The following is a 22339-nucleotide window of genomic DNA, read 5'->3' as shown; positions in this document are numbered from 1 at the left end:
TCTACCTATGTCTCTCCCCCTCTCCCTGTGTCTCTCACGAATAAGCAAGTAAATAAAAATCTTAAAAGAAAAGAAAATGCCACACGGGAGAGTAGCAGCCTAGCCAATCCAGTAGAGAAGGGAGAGCATTAGAAAATAAATGGGTGGTTTAAACAACCAAGGACAATCAATCTTCCCACTACGCCACCCATGAGGCTGTGCTACACACTGAGGACTTACATGGTGAGTCATCACAGCTACTATTACTAGGAAGAAATGGTCAACTATGATAAACTACTGGATGCAAGTATCTTGGTAAAAAACGTGGTCTGGAAGATGAACTACTTCAGGAGGCTGAGAAGAGCTTGTGACAATACAACGGGAAAGACTCTACTTCCTATACTCTTGGCTCTGTGTGGAATCTAAATCTCATAATGATTCATGGAGCAAAGCATACAGTACCAAATGGCTAAATATAAACTCTAAAGGAATTTGATTTCTCCTTGGATCCAAACTGTCAGAATATTTTAAGACAAACCTTAGTGTTTCAAGGGAATTGTATTTCTCAAAATTAGTGTTTATCCTAAATAATTTCAAACATACAAAAGATAAAGCTTACGTATACCAACCACTGGCTTAAGTAATAAAACACTCGAAAAGTCCACTGAAGGCTCCTGATTATCTTTCCCCTGATGACACACCTAGCTGTGTTCTTATAACCTCTATGCTCAAATTTGGGGCTTATCATTCCCATGCAAACTTTTACTAAAGGACATACGAATGTATCTGCAAAGAGGGGATGGTTTACCAAAATTTAAGTTTTCTATAAGGGTTTTTTTGTTTTTTTAAATAAAAAGATTTATTCATTCATGAAAGAGAGAGAGAGAGAGATATGCAGAGACACAGGCAGAGAGAAAAGCAGGCTCCATGGAGGGAATCTGATGTGCGACTCAATCCTGGGACCAGGATCACACCCTGGGCTGAAGGCAGATGCCCAGTGATTGAGTGCCTTTGGCTCAGGGCATGACCCCAGCGTCTGGGATTGAGTCCCATATTGAGCTCCCTGTGAGGATCCTGCTTCTCTCTCTGCCCGTGTCTCTGCCTCTCTCATGAATAAATAAATAAAATCTTAAAAAAAAAAAAAAAAAAAAAGGCTGGCAATTTATATAAACTTCTGAGATACTTAAAAAAAAAAAACAAAAACCATTTTATTTTTTAAGTAATCTCTATATCCAACAAGGAGCTCAAACCCAAGACCCTGAGATCAAGAGGTGCACGCTCCACCAACTGAGCCAGCCAGGAACTTATGCCAGATCCAGTTTTATTATGTGTAACTTTGCGAAGGGCCCATTAGCCCTTTTAAAGGGTAAAACTGGGGATCAGAAAGAGTAACTATTTAAGCCATACACCTAACACCTGGAGGTCCAAAGGATGAAATCTGCTATTATCAAAAGAACTCTACATTCCTCCCACTATAGTAACATTCTTTTCTTTCTCCTCTAATAATTTCCATTTTTTTTTTTTTTTACCTACTCAATGAGCTCCTATATTTCAGATACTGTGCTAAGGCCAGGAATATGACAGTTGGGTAGTTTTTAGTTTCTGCTGAAAGGAGCCCAATTTAGTGGCAGGATCAGAATAAAAAAAAGAATACAGTATGCTAAGCTCTACAAAACAGATTTAACCACAAAGAAGTTCTTAGACTGTGACTGTGTCTGGGGAAGCCTGTGAAGGTTTCAAAGTGGTAACTCCTGAAAGTCTAGAAAACTGAGCAAGCACCTAATGCCAGACAGCACTAAAGAGATAAACTGTAGGTAGAATAGTGAGGACTCACATATGTCAGGGGTCAGACAAAAGGCTGTCTTTGGGCAGCCTGGGTGGCTCAGCGGTTTAGCGCCACCTTCAGCCCAGGGTGTGACCCTGGAGACCTGGGATCGAGTCCTGCGTCAGGCTCCCCACAGAGAGCCTGTTTCTCCCTCTGCCTGTGTCTCTGCCTCTCTCTTTCTCTGTATCTCTCCTGAATAAATAAAATCTTAAACAAAACAAAACAAAACCCCAAAAGGCTACCTTTCAGGCCACGGAGAGACTAGGAACAGAATAATCTAATTAGCCATTGTTCCAAAAAGTTTGGGCCACTGTGAAGATGGAAGGAGGAAGGGAAATTTGTCAGTAATGTGGATATAGCAATGAAGAATAAACAATGGCAGTGACTCTGGAAATAAGGGCAGATCTTAAGAGGGAACCCGGGGCAAGATCACTGGAAAAAAAAAAGATGAGGGATGCAGTTACCAAGGGAGGCAAGAATGGTTTGAGAGAGGAAAAGGTCGTAAGTCCAGGAGACTCGAAGCCCACACCCAGGCCTCCACTTTTCTCTCTAGTAAATTGGAAATGAGAATCTTATCTATACCAGATAGAATTCTTAAGACTGTATAATACCTGTGAGAACACTCAGCTCACTTGTGGTGCAGAGTAAATGCTCAGCGTTAGTATTTCTAAGTTGCACACATTGAAATAGAGGAAGTAGTTAACAGCAATGCTTTTAAGAATGAACTGAAAGTTTTGTTTGGAAAACAAACAAACAAAAAAAAAGGCACTTGGCACACAGTCAGCACTAACATGGGGGGATGTTAAAAGGCCAGGCAAGCTGTCTAAAAATAATTGAAGAGAAAAACTCTGGGCCAGACATCTTACTTTTTTGATGACATTAATGAAGTCAGAACATGAATCTTGGCCATTTACCGATACTTTTTGAGAGATCATTTTAGGGGCCTGACATCTCACCATTAGTTAATGAGTATCAATTACTTGTGGTGCCAAAGCACTGAAATCATCATTGCTTGGTTTTTAACTCTGCTGTGCCTAGGAGACTGTGGCAAATGTTTTCCTTTGGCCCATTTGTATATTCAATAAATTTTAAGTGAAAAATCTCTAAGCTAAAGCAACTTAGAAAAACCAGACTTGGGCAGCCCCGATGGCTCAGTGGTTTGGCGCCACCTTCAGCCCAGGGTATGATCCTAGAGACCCTGGATCGAGTCCCGCATTGGGCTCCCTGCGTGGAGCCTGCTTCTCCCTCTGCCTGTGTCTCTGCCTCTCCCTCTCTGTGTCTGCCATGAATAAGTAAATAAAATCTTAAAACAAAACAAAACAAAAGACTTTGCTCTATTTCCTCAGTGCTCCTCCTGCTTTACTCTGTGCCACACCTTTTACAACGTGTAAATTCATCCTGTTTCAAAACCCACTTAAGGGGGCGCTGGGTGGCTCAACAGGTTACATGTCTGCCTTTGGCTTGGGTCGTGATCTCAGGGTCCTGGGATTGAGCCCCATATCGGGCTCCTCGCTCGGTGGAGAGCCTGCTTCTCCCTCTCCCTCTGCCTGTGCTCTGTCAAATGAATAAAATCTTCAAAAACACCCCCCTCCTCCCAAAAACTCCACTTAAGGGGTTTGAGACATAACCGGTAATTTTCCAATCAGCTTCTTCAGTGGTCTGCTCTGTTAGTAAGCAAAAGAAAATGATTACCTCTATCATCACGCCTATAGTCATCCCGAGAGTAATCATCTCTGGAGCTCCAGGACCGATCGTCTCGCCTGTCGTATCTGTCTTCATAGCGGTCCCCGCCTCCTCTGTAGTCGTCATCCCTTCGGTACCCACTACCAAATGCTCTTCTGCCACTGCCTATCCTGGAATCGTAGCCTGTAAATATATCCCCAATTATGATCATCACACCAGAGGAAGAAAGGCAAGAAAGCAATTTCACGTAGTTGTGCTTTGTAATGACCTCTGTCATAGTCTCGGCTGCCTCGGTCATCATAGCGATCCCGGCCTCCATATCTGTCCATATCTCGGCGTGGACCATCACGATACCCATCCCGATATCCATCACGGTATCGGTCTGAATCGTAACGGTCTCGATACTCTAGAGAGAAAACAGACAAGGTAATGTCATTCCTTTTCCCTTGACACCATTAACAGAAAGAAGCATGATAGCCCATGAAGTCAATTTGCTTTCGTGACTTGACAGTCACTGCTATGTTGTTTTTATAAAAAAATAAACCCCTTTAAATTCAAAGTGCGAAAATGTGCACTGAATTGTTTTCTTGGTATTTGATTTAAAAAATTTTCTCCGATGGTTCAATAAACACTGCTAAGCTAATAATTTAAGAGTTAAAGAAAAAAATCTCTAAGTATCTCATAATGAATTTTGAGCATTAAAGACTGAAATACACTAGAAAAAAATATAATTGGAATCTCTATTTTTTATTCATTCTAAAGAACTAATCAAAGGCCACTTAACAAAGTTTAGCATTGGAAAACACACAAACCCAAATCAGAGACAAACAAAATGAGAAAAATATGTATGACATAGGACAGTGGATTAATTGGCTATTACTTAAAGAACAGAAACTAATTTTATTTATTTATTCACGAGAGACAGAGAGAGAGAGAGAGAGAGAGAGAGGGAGGGAGGGGGGAGGGACACAGGCAGAGGGAGAAGCAGGCTCCATGCAGGAAGCCCGACGTGGGACTCGATCCTGGGTCTCCAGGATCACACCCTGGGCTGAAGGTGGCACTAAACCGCCGAGGTACCTGGGCTGCCCCAGAAACTAAAATTAACAGGACATCTCCCACCACCAAAATGGCAAAGATTTTAAAATAAAAAATACTTTCAGTGTTGGTAAAATTTAGGGGAATAAGTCAATTCCTTTGCTGGTGCGGAGTCTAAAACAGCACAACCACTCTGAAAGTTGCTTCACAACTATACACTAAGAGCTTTAAAATCATGTGTACCCTGTGGGCCAACAATTCAATTTCTAGGAATTTATCCTGAGAAAATAACTGGACATATTAAAAAGACATGTACAAGGAGGCTCACTGCAATGTTGTTTATTTTATATGTTTTTAAAGATTTTATTTATTTGAGAGAGAGAGGGAGGAGAGAGAAAGAGAGAGAGAGCACAAGTGGCAGGGAGAGGGAGGAGCAGAGAGCAGGACAAGGCACTCAACCCCAAGATCCTGAGATCATGACCTGAACCAAAGGCAAGATGCTTAACTGACTGAGCCACCCAGGTGCCCCTACAATGCTGTTTTTAAAATTCAGGCTATTGAGTTCACAAGCTATGGGTTAAATAAATCAGTGGCATCTATACAAAGCAACTGTTAAAAATGGAATGAAAAATTATTTACTGTATATGTGTTCACAACACTTGAGAATTGTATTTTACACACATATACAAATATCAGGATCACAGGTGCCAAAATGCCAGAAATTAGTATAAAAGAATGTTGTAGAGCTCAGGGGCAAACTACATGGTGTAAGGCATTTATAAAAGGAGGCAGGGGCTACTTAGCTTTGGCTAGCCTGCCAGATGTTCCAATTTTCTGGAAAAGCTGGGAATCCCCATTTTTATATGAAAAACCTCAATTTTAATACAAAAACAAACTTAACATTTTTGCACTTAATTTATGCATGCAGATCAATCAACGAGTTTATTTTTAAGACAATGTTTGAATTTTTGAAACATCAGTTTGTCTACATTCCCTGCTAGTTTAAATTTGTAAGTTAAAGGATATGCTAATGTTGGTAAACCATTATACACAGAAGAGAATCTAAAACAGAATTCATGAAAAAAAAAATCAACCTTGTGTTTATTTTGGAATATATATCTGATCTCTAGAGAGGCAAATGAACTCTATGTATACTTAATTTTGCTTAATTAAAATGATAATAATCTTGCCCTCACTAAAACAGTTGGCCAGGAAACATACAAGTGTTTGCCGAGATTTTACAATAGCATTTAGTACAACTACCCACCCCCTGCCGCCATGTCTCTTATGGGCCCAATGCATGAACAGGAGTCTGTAACGTCTTGGAAGGGCTGACTTCTGGGCCATCAACTAGTCTCACAAACTTGAGAACTTTGGGTAATTACAGCACCTTCCCTTTCTTATTATTCACCCCGCTTGCTCTAAGTTCAAGGTCATAAGTGAAAAAGTAGTCATGTCCCTTGATTCAAAACAAGACCCTTGGTTAGACTGCTCTTTCTTTTAAGAGCCATTTCTTCCCATTAACAACCTCTTGCATAAATGTTAAAGTAAAATACCCCAGGGAGTTCTTCCCAAAGCTTTGCCTGGTCACAAAGTCTTGATCAAAGTCAGATATAAACTTGATTCTTTCTTCCTTCCCAGACATCTTATTAGGCTAGGGAGGACTCTATATTCAAAAATGCGAATTCTCTCCCTTATTGCTTCCTCAATTTTATTTGGTACAGAACTCACAAGATGTCTCACCGAATTAAAATGCTTATGAACTGAGATTGTCCTACTTCTTTTTACTTATCTCAAACAGGAAAATACAGAAGCAATTACACCAGACTTCTGTAACTGTACTTAGGTTTAGGAGATGTCAATAATTTTTTTTTTTAAAGATTTTATTTATTTATTCATGAGAGACCCAGAGAGAGAGAGAGAGAGAGAGAGAGAGAAGCAGAGAGAGACACAGACAGAGGGAGAAGCAGGCTCCATGCAGGGAGCCTGACGCGGGACTTGATCCTGGGTCTCCAGGATCACACTCTGGGCTGCAGGTGGTACTAAACCACTGCGCCACCAGGGCTGCCCAGAGATGCCAATAATTTGCCGTGTTTACTTCAGTTTTTTTAGTAGGATTACAAACATAGCTAAAGGGCTCCCTTCTACTCTCACTCACAGTCATGAAGGTTACCATGCATACATTTTTGGGACTTATGTATTAACACTGTATGACAGTTTTTTCAAATTTTTACACAATTTTCTCTTACCCTCTCAGTTAGATTTTGAATTTTATCTGGATCATTATCTGTATGTTACATTATATGGACAAACCACTATCTCATCGTTTCTTCACTGAAGTAGAGTTCCTTCTTCATGTATTTCAATAAAGTTGCCTGGTTTTCCCCATAAAAGTTTTGGTTATCTTCTGTTGTACTTCAGCAGTATATGTTGATTCACAGCAGAAAGTTGTTGATTCACTCCAACTCTTACCCCATAACATTCTCTATTTCCCTTTTCTTTTCTCTAAATTAGTTATTTGAGCACGGTTTTTTCTCCTTAGTATAAAGAACGTCCAATGAGGATAGAATTTTTGTCTGTTTTGTTCACCACTATATCCTGAGCTTAGAACACTATCTAGCACATGGTAGACCCTTATTTTTGAAGAGAATGAATTTAGTTATTTTAAAAGATACCTTAAAAAATTCCATTTTTGACTGTTGGTCATGCAACTAACTTTTGTATGTTTTTAACCCAGCAATCTTGCTGACCTTTCGTTAGTGCCTTACTTTACAAGATTTTTTTTTTTTTAAAGTTTTTATTTATTCATGAGACACACATAGAGAGAGAGAAAGAGAGAGCGAGGCAGACATAGGCAGAGGGAGAAGCAGGCCCCATGCAGGGAGCCTGATGCGGGACTCCATCCTGGGAAGCAGGATCACGCTCTGAGCCAAAGGCAGACGGCTGTTGGGTTTCTTTGTAAACAATTGTTCTTACGTTATTTTAGTATTATTTTGGGTAGGGTACAAAGGGAGAGAATCTTAAGCAGACTCCATGTCCAGCCCAGGGACCCACACAAGGCTCGATCTCATGACCCTGAGATCATGACCTGAGCTGAAATCAGGAGTTGGACACTTAACTGACTGAGCCACCCAGGCGCCCCCTAAACAACTGTTTCTCCAAAGAGAAAAATCTCCCATCTATTGCCTAGTAAGTTTTTTTTTTTTAATTTAAATTTATCAAATTCTTCTTCTGTATCTATCAATTCTTTTGGATATTCTAAAATTTTTCTGTGTCTACTGCTCCCTCCCTTTCCGCTAATGTGATCACTTACATTCATACACTTGTCCTATTACAAAACAGTCCCCAGAACACAGAAGAAACCCACTTGATAAAAATAAACTTACTGTCTCCAAAGCTATCATCACCTCTCCTAGGTGGGTAGTCATCGAAGCTGTCTGTGGCAGGACGCGCCCTCCAGTCTGTATCTGTTTTGTCAGAATCCCGATTTCTATCTCGGCCAAAGGAACGATCATCCCTGTCTGTAGATATATAAATTTAAAAAACACAAGTTAGCACACAAAATCTTCTGCCCGGTATTTCTCATATGTTCAGACCCCTCCTCCAATACACTGGATTTCCTCCTCATGTTTCAGCACCACCATGAAGCTGCCCCAAGTCCGGTAAGTGCATCTTCAACTGAACCGAGTAATTCATTTCCTCACATGGTCTAATGCTTATTGGTCTCTTTTTGTGTACAGGCTAGGAGCCCCTGAAGTATAAACGAATCAGCCCCTCTGGTGCTCCTAGGTACACCTAATCTATTACATATTAAATGTTCTACTAGATCAATCAGTTTCTCCAACTCAATCAATACTAGTGTTTTGCTGTGGGAAGCGGTCTGTCCTACGCACATCCTATGATCAACCCCTGTATTTTTGCCCAGTAGGGGTCAGCAGTACTCCTCAGTTCTGAAAACCCAAACTGTCTCCACACATCGACAAATGTCCACTGTGGGGCAAAATCATCTTAGTTGAGAACTAGTGTTCCAGTTTCAAGCAGGCCTATGCTCTCCACTTCTATTAAAAACTTCTGAGAAGAGGTACTTCTGCTTTGTCATCCTAGGACCAAAACAAAACAAAGATTTCTATCAGCTTTCTTACCTTTATCCTGTGCTTGATCAGCAACGTCCACTCGAATTCTCCTGTTACCTAGAGACTGAGAGCATAGGACCACATTAACCAACCTTTTGCCCCATTATGCACAAATCCCATGAGTGACCTTGAACGTCTGGGCATAGCAGAAGCACTGGGGGAAGGAAGATAAAGGAAAAACACTGTAATCTAGCCAACACTCCAATTTGTTGGCTAAAGAATCCTTTATAAAGACTTGAAAACTGAAATAACCCCTTAGAATTAACAAATTTAAGTTGGGCTTATATCAACGTCACAACAACCATCTTACTATTTTTATAAAGTTGTATTCCACAATATTAGCCTTTTAACTATCAAAGGCAATTTATCAAGTGTGGCAACTAGCTAAAATAAAAGGCATATTTGGGTTCAGAGCAATTATTCACTCAGACATTTGCAGAGTCCCTACTATGCACCAGCAAAAGCGCAGTAAGTATGATATGTATTATCTCCAGTTCTTTCACTCAGTATTACCTTTGGATTAATCAGTTCCTCCAGGACACCCTCTGACTTCCCTTTCCCACATCATTACTTATACACTTTGAACCCAATTAATTCTACTGCTGATTTTTCCTCATTTCACAGTAGAATCTACAGTTGAAGAAGGATAACAGTGAATTTTAGTTGAAAACACCTAGGATTATATTAAATATCACCATGATGAAATCTCTAGAAACAAAGGAACTCCTAAGTCTGGACCATGACAGCATTTTACATAATAATAATACAGCAAATTTCAAACAATAAAACCATACGGTATTCTTTCCCTTATCTAGACTGAGAAGTTAAAAATTAGTCATGTTAATAAAACCTAAAAATGATCTGAGAAGAAAAACTTTGGAGCATCTTTAAGCTTTTCATATATTTAATTTTGACATTTCCTTCAGATTACCATGGTTGTACTTAATTATGAGACAGGAGGAGTATTTTAAGAGGTATTGATTTAAATTGTGTCAAATGAAGAGAGAAAAAGGGTGTCCTTTTCCTTCCCAGATATAATTAGTTTGTTTTTTAGTCACTAGAAGTTTAAAAAAAAAAAAATGCAGGTCCTATACTAGAAATTTCTATTACTAATAGGTAACTAACTAAATGCTTCAATATCCTGCTTGGGCTATCTTAAGGATCACTGCATGACACAAATCACTCAAACTGTCATTAGAGTTAGATTTAATCCTCATAGCCCCAAATGTATTAACAGCTCAATCTCCTTTTCCTACTAAATCTCTAGTGTGTCTGGACAGAAAAACATCTCTGGGCAATGTTAAAAAGCAGAAGCACTAAATGTTTACTGTCATTTTCCTGAGAGATTCCCTATTACAAATGACATCCCAATGAGAAACGTTTCCAAACTCTCTTAAAATTATCAAAAACACCATTAACTTCCTTAAAAACCATATAATGCCTTTAACACTAAAATGATTAACACAACTTTTCTATTTCCTTTGATCTGGTAAGATTATTTTGAAAGAGCAAAGCCCTAAGAGCGGAGACAAAGCTGCGAATGAATGAATGAATGAACGAGAGCTTTTATTAAAGACTTGGTGTGGTGGGTTTCTTCCATTATTTTCCACCTAAGTTACCTCCCTGAGTTACTGGAGCCTGTTGAACTTGCCTGAGGAAAATGAGACTTGCTAGATGTTGAATATTAACTGTTACACCGTGCTTTTTTGGGTAGATATTATGAAATACTTTGAAATAGCTAGTGACCCAACCAAAAACATATTGATAAACATAAGATTGGTTAGCTCCCACCCCTCAAACTCCCCACCTTATTTTCTTTCTTTTACCTCTTCGTTGAGGCTCAGGGCACTGAGCAAAGAATCCAGGTCCTCAAACTCAGCGTAACCAAAACCTTTCAACCTCTCTGGATTGCTGGGTTCACGTGGTAAACGCACTGCACTGATCTGAAGGAGTAAAGAAACATTCCCAATTAAGTGTTCTTGTCCATCTGTCTTTTTCCCCCCTAACCAGTGCATATGCAGTGAATTTCTCTAAAGAACACACAAGAGGGATCCCTAGGTGCCGCAGCGGTTTGGCACCTGCCTTTGGCCTAGGGCGCGATCCTGGAGACCCAGAATCGAATCCCACATCCGGTTCCTGGTGCATGGAGCCAGCTTCTCCCTCTGCCTGTGTCTCTGCCTCTCTCTCTCTGTGACTATCATAAATTAAAAAAAAAAAAAAAAAAAAAAGGAACACACAAGAACTGGGGTGCCTGGGTGGCTCAGAGTAAGTGTCTGACTCTTATTCTCTGCTCAGGTCTTGATCTCAGGGTCTTGAGTTCAAGCCCCACAGTGGGCTCCATGCTGGGTCTGGAGCCTATTTAAAATAACAACAAAAAACTCAAACCACAAGAACCTGATTGTCTCCAGAAGAGAAAGCAGTGCAAAGAGATAGAAGAAAGACTTCACTCTATGCCATTAAACCTTCCCGATCTGATTATGAATTTAACCCTTAAAAATATCCCCCAAAATAAAAAAAAAACCCAAACATGAGTTCAGGGTAGTCTCTGAGTCCCTGACTTTTGCCTCATTTTACAAGTCTAGTTTTTAGATATTTTTCAATAAAGAGCAACTGCCCATTCCACAGTTTATCTCTTTACGCTTATATTGTACTTGGTTTTAATATGTATATTTCTATCTCAGAAATTTGACTCCATTTTTGCCATAGTTTTCTAAATAGTGTATTTTTTTGGAGACCTTACCTGAGAAATGTTAGTCAATTCATATATTAACCAATTTTTTACTGAATCAAACACTGTATTGTAAAATCCCCACAAACCCTACCTCCTGTTAATTCTAAGATAGCAAACTATTGCATTTTTACTCTTAAAGTACAGGAAAAATTTATACTAACCTGATTTTGAGGTTACCTTGTGTTTTCTAATTGTAGGTTTGCAGGATTCCCTCTTTTCAATTTTCATAAAACTTTCCGTGGCACTAATTTGTATTTGTTATTTACAACAAGGTACATACTACTCTTCATTTCCAAATATTTTAAACTATTTTTGGCCAGCTTTTTGAGGGCTTCCACATGTTTTCTTACCCATTTACTTCATTTCTTTGGTATTTTGCATGTATTCAAATTATATTCTTCTACATCACTGATTTGATAATTTATTCTGACTCCCAACATACAGATTTTGTTATAGCCTCTTTAAATTCTAGTTTAAGAAAAAAAAATCTAATTTAACGCAACTCTTGAAGATAGCAGGAAAAGGAACAAAATATAAAAGGTAGAAGTAGCTCCAAAAGGAACAAAATATAAAAGGTAGAAGTAGCTCCAAATACAGTTCTAGAGCATTAACAGTGAAAAGCTCTGAATAGGCCAGAGGTTACTTAACACTCTATAGAAGAGGCCAAGAAAGTGAAATAAAAAACAGGTCAGCCTTCTAATTGTACTACCTATTTGTACAGAGAGGAAGATTTATAGGTGGCAGTCAAAAATATAATCACACTGTGGGGGTGCCTGGCTGGCTCAGTCAGTAGAGCATGAGACTTTATTTTTTAAGATTTTCCTTATTTTAGGGGATCCCTGGGTGGCTCAGCAGTTGAGCACCTGCCTTCAGCCGAGGGTGTGACCCGGGGTCCCGGAATTGAGTTCCATGTAGGGCTCCCTGCACGGAGCTTGCTTTTCTGCCTCTCTCTGGGTCTCTCATGAATAAATAAATAATATCTTAAAAAAAAAAAGATTTTACTTATTTTAGAAAGAGAGAGAATGAACACATGAGCCAGGGCAGAGGGGAGAGAATTCTCAAGCAGACTTCCCGCTGAGTGTGGAGCCTGAGGCAGGGCTCAATCCTACGACCCAGCTGAAACCAAGTTGGATGCTCAACCAACTGAACCAACCTAGGCCCCTGAGCATGCGAATCTTGATCTCAGGGCTGGGAGTTCAAGCCCCACATTTGGTGCAGAGATTACTTAAAAATAAAATCTTAAATCATACCAGAAAATCCAGCCATAAAAGCTAGTAGCCCATGCAGAGAACAGGATCTCAGAAGGGAGTCAATAAACAAAGTAAAAGTGGAGGAGAGAGTAGATCTTTAGAGGAAATGCACTTTTTAAAAGAAAAAGTAAAGTCTATCCCCAGCACGGGGCTTGAACTCACCACCCTGAGATCAAGAGTCACATGCTCTACAGACCGAGCCAGCTAGGCGCTCCAAGGAAATGTATTTTTTAATGCGTTGCCATTGGCAAAGACCCTGGAGAAAAACTCGAGAACTGGAAATTGTGACTCATTCTGATTTTTGAAATCCTAAATATCTTTTTTTTTTTTTTTTTTTAAGATTTATTTATTTACTCATAAGATACACGCACAGAGAGAGGCAGAGAGAGAAGCAGGCTCCATGCAGGGAGCCTGATGTGAGACTCAACTCCAGGACTCCGGGATCACACCCTGAGATAAAGGCAGACGCTCAACCAACTAAGCCACTCAGGCGCCCCACCTTTCTTTCTTTTTTTAAAAAGATTTTCTTTTTTTAAGTAATCTCTATAACCAATGCAGGGCTTGAACTTACAATCTTGAGATCAAGAGTCATATGGTCTACTGACTGAGCCAGCCAGGGGTCCTAAGTATTTTTATTTTTATTTTTATTTTATTTTATTTTTTAAAGATTTTATTTTATTTATTTATGATAGTCACAGAGAGAGAGAGAGAGAGGCAGAGACACAGGCAGAGGGAGAAGCAGGCTCCATGCACCGGGAGCCTGACGTGGGATTCGATCCCGCGTCTCCAGGATCGCGCCCTGGGCCAAAGGCAGGCGCCAAACCGCTGCGCCACCCAGGGATCCCCCTAAGTATTTTTAAATCAAAGTCTGAAAAAAAGAGCTTCTCCTAAGCACTTGTATATTCACTTTTCAATCATTCTGAAATCTTCTAGATCAGCATTCCAAACATCCTCCCTTAAGCTTTTTAAGCATGCCTATAAACACTGTGAATTGCACTATATGTGGCATCAAGCTCACAGAAACTTATTTTTTTTTAAAGATTTTATTTCTTTATCTGACATGGAAAAAGAGAACATGTGAGCTCATGTGCACAAAAGCAAGGGGAACGACAGGCAGAGGGAGGAGAAGCAGGCTCCCCACTGAGCAAGGAGCCCAACATGGAGCTCAATCCAGGACCCTGGGATCACGACCTGAGCCGAAGAAAGATGCATAACTGACTGAGCCACCCAGGCGCCAAGAACCTTTAATAATTTTAGCACATTCTTGCTAATGTAAATTATGTATCTTCTCAGTTAAAGGTATTCATATATAAAACTAAGAAGTAATTTTGATATAAGCCTGAGTGTCATTAACAGAATGACTGAGTTCAGAGAAACTTTGAATCTTACAACATAACTGGTCTATTTTTTTAAAGTAATCTGTATACCCAATGTGGGGCTCAGATTCATGACCTGAGATCAAGAGTAGGCTCCACTGACTGAGCCAGCCAGGTGCTCCTGGGTATATCACTTTGAAGATTCTTAATGAGAAGAGGTGTAGGTTTTTGAGAGATTTTTCTCTGCATCACTAAGGCTCAAGACTATCTGACTGGTGTGGGATGAGAACATTCTCAGAGTGCCTAAACACCACTTCATCAATTATATACCCATTTCTTCCAAGTCTAGAGACAGCCTCAGAACCTTTCCCAGCTTAGAAATTCAGACTGTCACTACCAATATGCTAGTCTCCATATGCAGTTACTTCCTTAAACCTTTACACTTACATTTAATCCTCTAAAGAATTCCTTAATGGAATCTTCTGTGACATCATAGGGCAGGTTCCCTAGAAAAGCAGTATAGGGTGGCGATTTTGGAAGACGGCTCCGGTCGATATTGGGTTCCCGAGCAGCCCGTGGAGCAGTGGGCAGGATGGAACGGTCAATTGGAGGTGCCCTATACACGTCATCGTCATTACTGTGCCAAGTGGTTGAAACTAGGATAGAAAAGTAAACAGAAGAAATTAGAGAAAATTTCCCTTACTGCTGTTGTAGGATGAGGACCCATGGTAAATGCCAAGGATTAAATAAGCTACATAGAGAAAGTGCTTCTGAAATGTCAGAACCAGGTTAACAATGCAACCAGTATTCACTATCTCTTGGTTTCTAAGTATTTTGAGGCCTTTGAAGGCCTAGGCTTTTGTTGACAATATTATTGTAACTCTTTTTCCTTATGCAGCAAAGAAAAAGAAACAACTATGGAATGTTACTGTGAGCCAGGTATTATATATTCATTATATCCCATCTTATCTTTTTAATAATCCTGTGAGGTTGTTTCATTTCTACAGAAAAGGAAACTCAGATGTCAGGGAGATTCAATAACTTGATCAAGTTTACAAAGATGGCAGAGCAGGAGATGATAATCCTAGTACAGGCAGAACTCAAACCCGGGTCCCTCTCAGTCCAGATGTATTTAAACACTGCTGACAACTCTCATATTCCTAACTTTTTGGGTGGACAAAGTGTTTTCTTTGTGGTTTATCCTCCTCTTAAAAATGAAACAAAACACAACTCAATTCCATCCCGTTCCTCAGATCATTTTGTTTACCCCTGACTTCATAAAAATAGCTCCCAGAAGAAATTATTTCTTGGTTCTGAAATATAAACAGCTTGCAGATTACATTGTGATATCAGGACGTCATAGAATTTTAGTAGTCTAGTCTTCAACTTTGCAAATAAAATAATACTACCCTGAGAAAAATCTGTTCAGCCCCTAGTCATAAACTCTTAAAAGCCTAAACCTTAAATTCTATACATAAAACTTATGGTTCTACAAAATGAGTAGGTTCTTTTCAGAATACAAGTGTGAACTATTACTATGGAATGGGTTTGGCCTTGAAAAGAATGAAAACTCCAAGCACTGTGGGAAATAAAAAAAAAAAATTACCATCTCCTTCCAGGTCGTCTGTTTCATCAGCCCAGCTGACTGGTTTGGGGACATAGGTGCTTCCTCCCCCAGTCCCTCCATCCTCAGCCAGAAAGTCTGTTAGGGAGATAGTTTTCCCCTTCTTATTCTTCTTTTTTGCTGTTTTAAAAAAGCAAAAAGAAAGATCGTTTATCATTTCCTTGGGTATTTAAAGAGTGGTATAGTGCACTACTGTTAAAGCAACATGAAGAGCCACCAAAAGACAAGACGGCATACTATACAGATATAAATGAGGACAAAGCACGATACACTGGCATATGGCAAGAAAACTCAGTGAAAACTGCCAAAATGAATTTGCTTATGTATGAAGGGTCTAGAAAGTTTCAGCATTAAGACAGGTGGGATCAACCTTTTATTTCTACTATATTCACTCACATATCATTGGAAAATTTTAATTTAGTAACTACTTGTGTTTATGACAGGCGACTAGGGATCCCTGGATGGCTCAGCGGTTCAGCGTCTGCCTTCGGCCCAGGGCATGATCCCCGAGTTCTGGGATCGAGTCCCACATCGGGCTCCCTGCATGGAGCCTGCTTCTCCCTCTGCCTGTGTCTCTGCCTCTCTCTCTCTCTCATGAATAAATAAAATCTTAAAAAAAAAAGACAAAAAAAAAAAAAAAATAAAAAGACAGGTAACTACATTCACTGCTCCTGATATACAAAGAACTAAAACAAAGCTCCTACCCCTAAGAACATACTCATTTTGGCATTTATATGGATTGTTTGATACTTGTAAAATGACCACATGAGGTAGGAATCATTACTATCAATTTACAAAAAAGAAAACTAACCCTCAGAGAGGTTAAATGACTATCCTACAGATACAGAGATATTAGATAGCAGAGCTAGAATTAAACCCAGGGTTTTGGATACCAAATCTAGACCTCTTCCCACAGGAGCCTCAGCCTCTAAGAGCTTCCTATTAGTTCTATGGAAGGAGGGGCAGGGGTTACCATAACCATGGTAAAGTGTATTACTCACTGTCATTTGAAAGTGTTCACAATGTAAGACTCTACAGAGCTGGACTTCTCTGCCTGCTGGGAAAAAAAAATTCCTCACCTACCCTAACACTACACAGATGAGACAGGGTACTAAGGGGAAAGCATAAGTAACCCCTAAGAACTAACACATTCAAATGTTTTCTGTGGTTATGAAATCTTTACAATTTCCAAGTGGCTCTTTTTAGTGGACTGATCTCAGGACTGATTGATCTCTTTAACTATCTCTCAGGACTTTTTCTGAGATGGCACCAGTCAGCAGCTACTGCAGAAGAGCCAAAAGGACTGAAATCCTAAAATTGGCTCCTGAAAGCAGCCCCTACATGATAAGAAAAAAGCAAGCAGCTTTGTTCTAACAAAGACCAGTTTTGTGGCTTTTATAATCATGAGTTCCTCCTCCATGTTCCAATTCTCATCTCATTTTCAATCCAAGAAGACTAAGAATTTGTAACATGATGCAACCATTTGTTTAACCAAAGGATGCTCTCTCATCTGGCACCTTTCTTTTAAAAAATCCAACTTTCAGGGAGCTCCTGGGTGGCTCAGTTGGTTAAGTGGCTGACTCTTGGTTTCTGCTCAGGTCGTGATCTCAAGGTGTGATCTCAAGGTGGTGGGATAGAGCCTGAGGCTTGGGTCTTTGTGTTCTGCAGTCAGCAAGGATTCTTTCCCTCTGTCCCCACCTCAACAAACAAACAAACAAACAAACAAACAAACCCACCCAACTTTCAGGAAATAAATGTGACCTGCTTGCTATGAATGTTATGAACAGACTTCTGGACATACTAAGAACCTGAGGCATTATGGTCTCAATGTGCCAACCAGATGAACTCGGCTGCAATAATACTGAGGGAAAATAGTGTTGGATGTAGTTTCCATGATTCTTCCAAGTGACTTAATACCAATCCTGCTTTAAAAGCATCATTTCTGGGCAGCCTGGGTGGCTCAGCGGTTTAGCGCCACCTTCAGCCCAGGGTGTGATCCTGGAGACCCGGGATCGGATCCAGTCCCTGCATGGAGCCTGCTTCTCCCTCTGCCTGTGTCTCTGCCTCTCTCTCTCTGGGTCTCTCTCATGAATAAATAAAATCTTTAAAAAAAAATTAAAAAAATAAAAGCATCATTTCTGATTAACCAAATTATATTTTGGATCTATTCTATGCTATGAAAGAAAGCAGTTATCCAGAGTTTGGGTCCTGTAGCCATGAATTTTGCACACCTGGTTTATATGCAAAGGCCTGGGAAAAATTTATTAAGCAAATGTGAACAAGATATAAAGCCTGCCTCTGAAGTAGAATGTTCACATTGTACAGGCTTATTTTCATCCTTTCCACATCCTCTAATTCAAAAAGTGTTGGGGACTAATATGATCCTAGAAAGCCTTACTCTCTTGGGCTTAACCTAGTACCATCAGCTAATACCCAATTATTGATCTGCCTGGTCACTGGGGAAATAAATATAAAACTGGTGGTCAGTCCATGAGGTCAAGTTCAACATAAAAACAATAATAATTTATTAAAGCACCCCTGTCCCCCTTGTTCTATATACATATCTAATATCAAAACAGCAGAATCTAGAATTAACCTGTCTTTGGTCTGACTTTGGCTTCTACCAACTTTCTAGATCAGGGTTTCTCAACTTTTATCTCTTGATTTTTTTTAACCCCCTCTCCCCAACTCTTGACCAACAAATCCCCCTTTCCTTTTATGTTATTGAGAATTTCAAAATAATAAACACCGTAACTTAAAAAAAAAAATTAGAGCACTGTTTGGTTCAGAGTATCTTTTTAAACCATACATCTCCCTCTTCTGATTCTGTTGCTGTCCCCTCCAAAAACTTCTGGCTGAGAAATCACTGGATGATGGGCAGTCTTCATTTAAAGACAAGATAAAATTCTTTCACAGGATCTGTAACTTATGTTCATTTAAATCTAGCAGCAGCACTGACTTAGTACAAATATAAACAGATTTAAAGGAACTAACCAGCCCTTAGAAAGTAAAATCAGTAAACTAAAGTGGGTGCTAGTGTTTTTTTCCATTCTATTTCACTCCAATAACTGAGAAACGATGATGTTATCTAAATCCTCCATGCCCTTAGCTCCTCCAATATCTATCTAGGCCCATTACATGCTTAGGATTTCAAGTCTTCTCTGGATAATCACTTGCCATGTGATCAAACTGGTCCAACTCTTAATTTCTTTAAATCTGATGTGAACTGGTGAAAAAGTTAAACCAACTACCTCATGTAAGAAACAGTAAGTGTCTCAATTATTTAAGGCCAGACCCACACAGACTAAGGGAAAACACACACACCTTAGAAATTTTACTAAATCCTGTCTGCTGACTTAATCATGACTGCAATTTACTGAACAAGTACCAGGTACTTCTGAAGCTCTTTATATACTTGTACAGGTTAAATAAAAGACCTTAAAAGATAGCATTAAAAACCTTTCAGTCTAGCAGACAAAACGTCTGAGTCCTTAATAAACAGGGTTTCCTACAACAGATATAAAAATAAATACAGGGCACCTCGGGTGGCTCAGAGGTTTAGCGCCGTCTTCAGCCCAGGGCCTGATCCTGGAGACCTGGGATGGAGCCCGCTTCTCCCTGCCTGTGACTCTGCCTCTCTCTATGAATAAATAAATAATATCTTAAAACAAAACAACTAACCAGCTTAACTCTTATTTAGAATTTCTCAACTTCTGCACCACTGGGTAATTCTAGGCTGGGTAATTCTTTGTTGTGGGGGGCTGTCCAGTGCATTGTAGGATGTTTAACAGCATCTCCAGCCTCTGCTCATCAGAGGCTAGTATCAAAAACCCCACCCTGCTGTCACAACCAAAAATGCCTTCAGACACTGTAAATGACTCCTCGACGGGTGAGACAAAATTGTCTCCTGGTTGAGAAACACTGGTTTAAGTGGTGGCTTCACATCAATAAATAAAGGACAAACAAAAGGAGATGCTAGCCCTGTATAAAACACACTACTAGAAGTGACTGCAATACTGAGTCTTCAGGATTATCAGGCTGCTGTATGTAAAATATAGGATTCCTTTAGTTTTCTCAGAATGTTTTCCTTTTACCACTGCATTGTATTAGCAACAAAGGCAGCAAATGTCAGATACTGAAGTGACAAAGTCTATTGACTGGCTGCTAGATCTTAATTTCAAAAGGACATCTTAAAGCACTATAAGCAATAAAGCTTATTTGTTGTACAACGCAGCTGTACTTCTCCATCTTTAGCTATTATTTCTTATTTAGGAAGAATTCACAAAGTCCGAACATTCATGTGAGGCTCTGTCAAAACTTACATTCCTTAATTTTAGATCTTGTCAGACTAAATCCCACTTATTTTATAGGGTTATCAATTCTTCTGAATGTTAGTATCTACAGGCTAAGAAGTCAGAAAATGTCATAAAAATGACTTGTCTTGTATGGACAAGATTACAGCAGCGTTATTCATAATAGGAAAAAAACGGGAAACAACTCAAATTCCCATCAAACAATGAATGAATAAGTTAAATGTAAATATTCATACAACAGATTTTACAATAAAAAAGAATGAGTACCCATACATCCCACAATGTTATAAACCCTGAAAATATGCTAAATGAAAAAAGCTAGTAACAAAAGTCTCCACGTTGTATGATTTCATTTTTATGTTTAGAATAGATAAATACAAAAAAAAAAAAAAAGAATAGGTAAATACAAATAAACAGATTGGGGGCTGGTGGTGGAAGAAATGACTTCTAATACGGCAAGGCATTTCTTTCTGGAAAGTGAATCTTGCCAAATCTTGCAGAATTAAAAACGAATAATGATCAACAAATGTTCCCTTAAAGAAACAATACCGTATAAATGCAAATCAGTCCACCTATACTAGAGTGCCTAGAACTAAATTAATTATGCTGCTGTTTAAAGCCAAGCCATGAGGTTTCATACAATGTAATATCATAATGTCCACAGGCCTCACCTTACTGCACTACAGTTGAGCACAGTAGAGAATAAAAACCAAGTAAGAGTAAGCTGCACCACCTTGACCTCACCAATTCAGTTACATGACTCAACTTCTTCATACTGACAGTGGGAGGAAAATGCCATACTGCCTTCCCCTTACCTTTCCACACTCAATATGGTTGTTGATGTAAAAACACAAATTGACTTTGGTGTGTGCACTTAAGTATACACACATATAATTAATTAGAAATATGCACTTAATTTTTAAAAAACAATACTCCGAGGTTAATTCTTTCCCCCATCTTCATAAAAAGTGAATACATTCTAAGATGCTATGAGACTAGTATGAACAAAGTGGTAGGATATACTGTCAAGCCATACACATATGGTATGTAAATTTGAACTTAAAAAGCTGTTTAAAAAAGATATATATATATTTTAAAGACTTTATTTTTATTTTAGAGAGTGTGTGCACGAGTCAGTGAGTAGGGAGGGGAGTGGAGAGGGAGAGGATCTCAAGCTGACTCAGTGCTCTCATGACCCTGAGATCAAGACCTGAGCAGAAATCAAGAGTCAGATGCTTTAACCAAGCCACCCAGGCACCCCTAAAAGTATACATATATATATTAAGAACTACATAGAAACACTATGTTTTACTTTGACACTCCTTGTATCTGCATTTAAATTTTCATACAGTTTAGTTTTGGCTTTCTGAATCTGGGTATCCTACTCCCAGAATAACATATGGTAGAGAATGGAATTAAAAAATAGTAATATAGGTAGCCCTTGCTTTTTTTTTTTTAAGTATTTATTTATTCATGAGACACAGAGAGAGACAGAGAGAGAGAGGCACAGAGACACAGGCAGAGAGAGAAGCAGGCTCCATGCAGGGAAGGGAACCCGATGCGGGACGGATCCCCAGCCCTTGCTTTTCAAAAGGCTGCATTATGCCATTTTGCTTTTATGAAAGACTTACATCATTACCTGTTTTCCCTAACTGAAAGAAACCTAGAGAGAATCTTTGCTCTTACCAAAACAAAAAACAGCATCAGGTGTTTGTTTTGCTATTAAGCCATAATGCAGGCAGCACACACTTTCAACAGTGTGCCACGTTCAAGCTCATTCCCCCAGAATTATACTCAACATCAAACTACCAAAACTTTGAACTGTCTGTGAACATCTGTGCTTTATCTTGTTAGCAAGATACACCCCAAGGTACCAGGAATGCTCCAAAAAATTTCCCTAAAAACTAATGGTCATCGCTTCTTTGCTTTATGCCATTCCAGTTTACAAAATGCTCTACCCCTGGAGAGCAGGGGAAACCTGTATGTGAACAGCATATAATGAAACTATGTTACTCTTTAAGGAAAAGCACTGTATGTAAACAACTATTCTATCCCTGTGAAAATAATTAAACAAGATGACATTTTCAAGTGCTATACAAGTGAAAGGCCTTCTGTCTTCTGTGCATACAACCACTATTTCCAATTTGAAAGCATTTGTCTCAAGTAAGGAGAGCAGTTCAATAGTCCGTTTTGGGACACTTTTGGTTCTTGAAAATCGAAGGGTCAACTGGATACTGGTATTGCTGCAAAGAATTTTTTGGTCTCATTTACAAGGGGCCTGTGAAGTTCTATCATATCAAGGGTATTTTCACTGAGAAATATAAGATATATTTTCAACAAGACATTGAGCATCATCAAGAAGTATATTGAAAATACACCAAGAATTTTAGTCTCATTAACATGGCTGTATCTGGTAATATTGGCCGCTCAACAAAACCAATGAGACTGGA

At 39.3% G+C, this 22339-nt stretch overlaps 1 protein-coding gene across 4 annotated transcripts in view; it reads right to left on the bottom strand.

Moving 5' to 3' along the window:
- EIF4B (eukaryotic translation initiation factor 4B) overlaps positions 1 to 22339 on the bottom strand; it is a 32035-nt gene that overhangs the window by 7417 nt on the left and 2279 nt on the right. For all 4 annotated transcript variants that reach the window (XM_038577748.1, XM_038577749.1, XM_038577751.1 and 1 more), the window contains exons 2-8: positions 15559 to 15696; positions 14400 to 14608; positions 10482 to 10598; positions 8665 to 8719; positions 7909 to 8043; positions 3756 to 3893; positions 3497 to 3670 (exon numbers count right to left, since the gene is read on the bottom strand). In XM_038577748.1, the coding sequence (XP_038433676.1) occupies positions 3497 to 3670; positions 3756 to 3893; positions 7909 to 8043; positions 8665 to 8719; positions 10482 to 10598; positions 14400 to 14608; positions 15559 to 15696 (966 nt within the window). The remainder of the gene's footprint in view (positions 1 to 3496; positions 3671 to 3755; positions 3894 to 7908; positions 8044 to 8664; positions 8720 to 10481; positions 10599 to 14399; positions 14609 to 15558; positions 15697 to 22339) is intronic.

The sequence above is a fragment of the Canis lupus genome, chromosome 27 (genome assembly GCF_011100685.1).
Source record: "Canis lupus familiaris isolate Mischka breed German Shepherd chromosome 27, alternate assembly UU_Cfam_GSD_1.0, whole genome shotgun sequence".
Lineage (NCBI taxonomy): Eukaryota > Metazoa > Chordata > Mammalia > Carnivora > Canidae > Canis > Canis lupus.
Note: the sequence above shows the minus strand (reverse complement) of the source record. Positions and strands in the feature narration are given on the sequence as shown.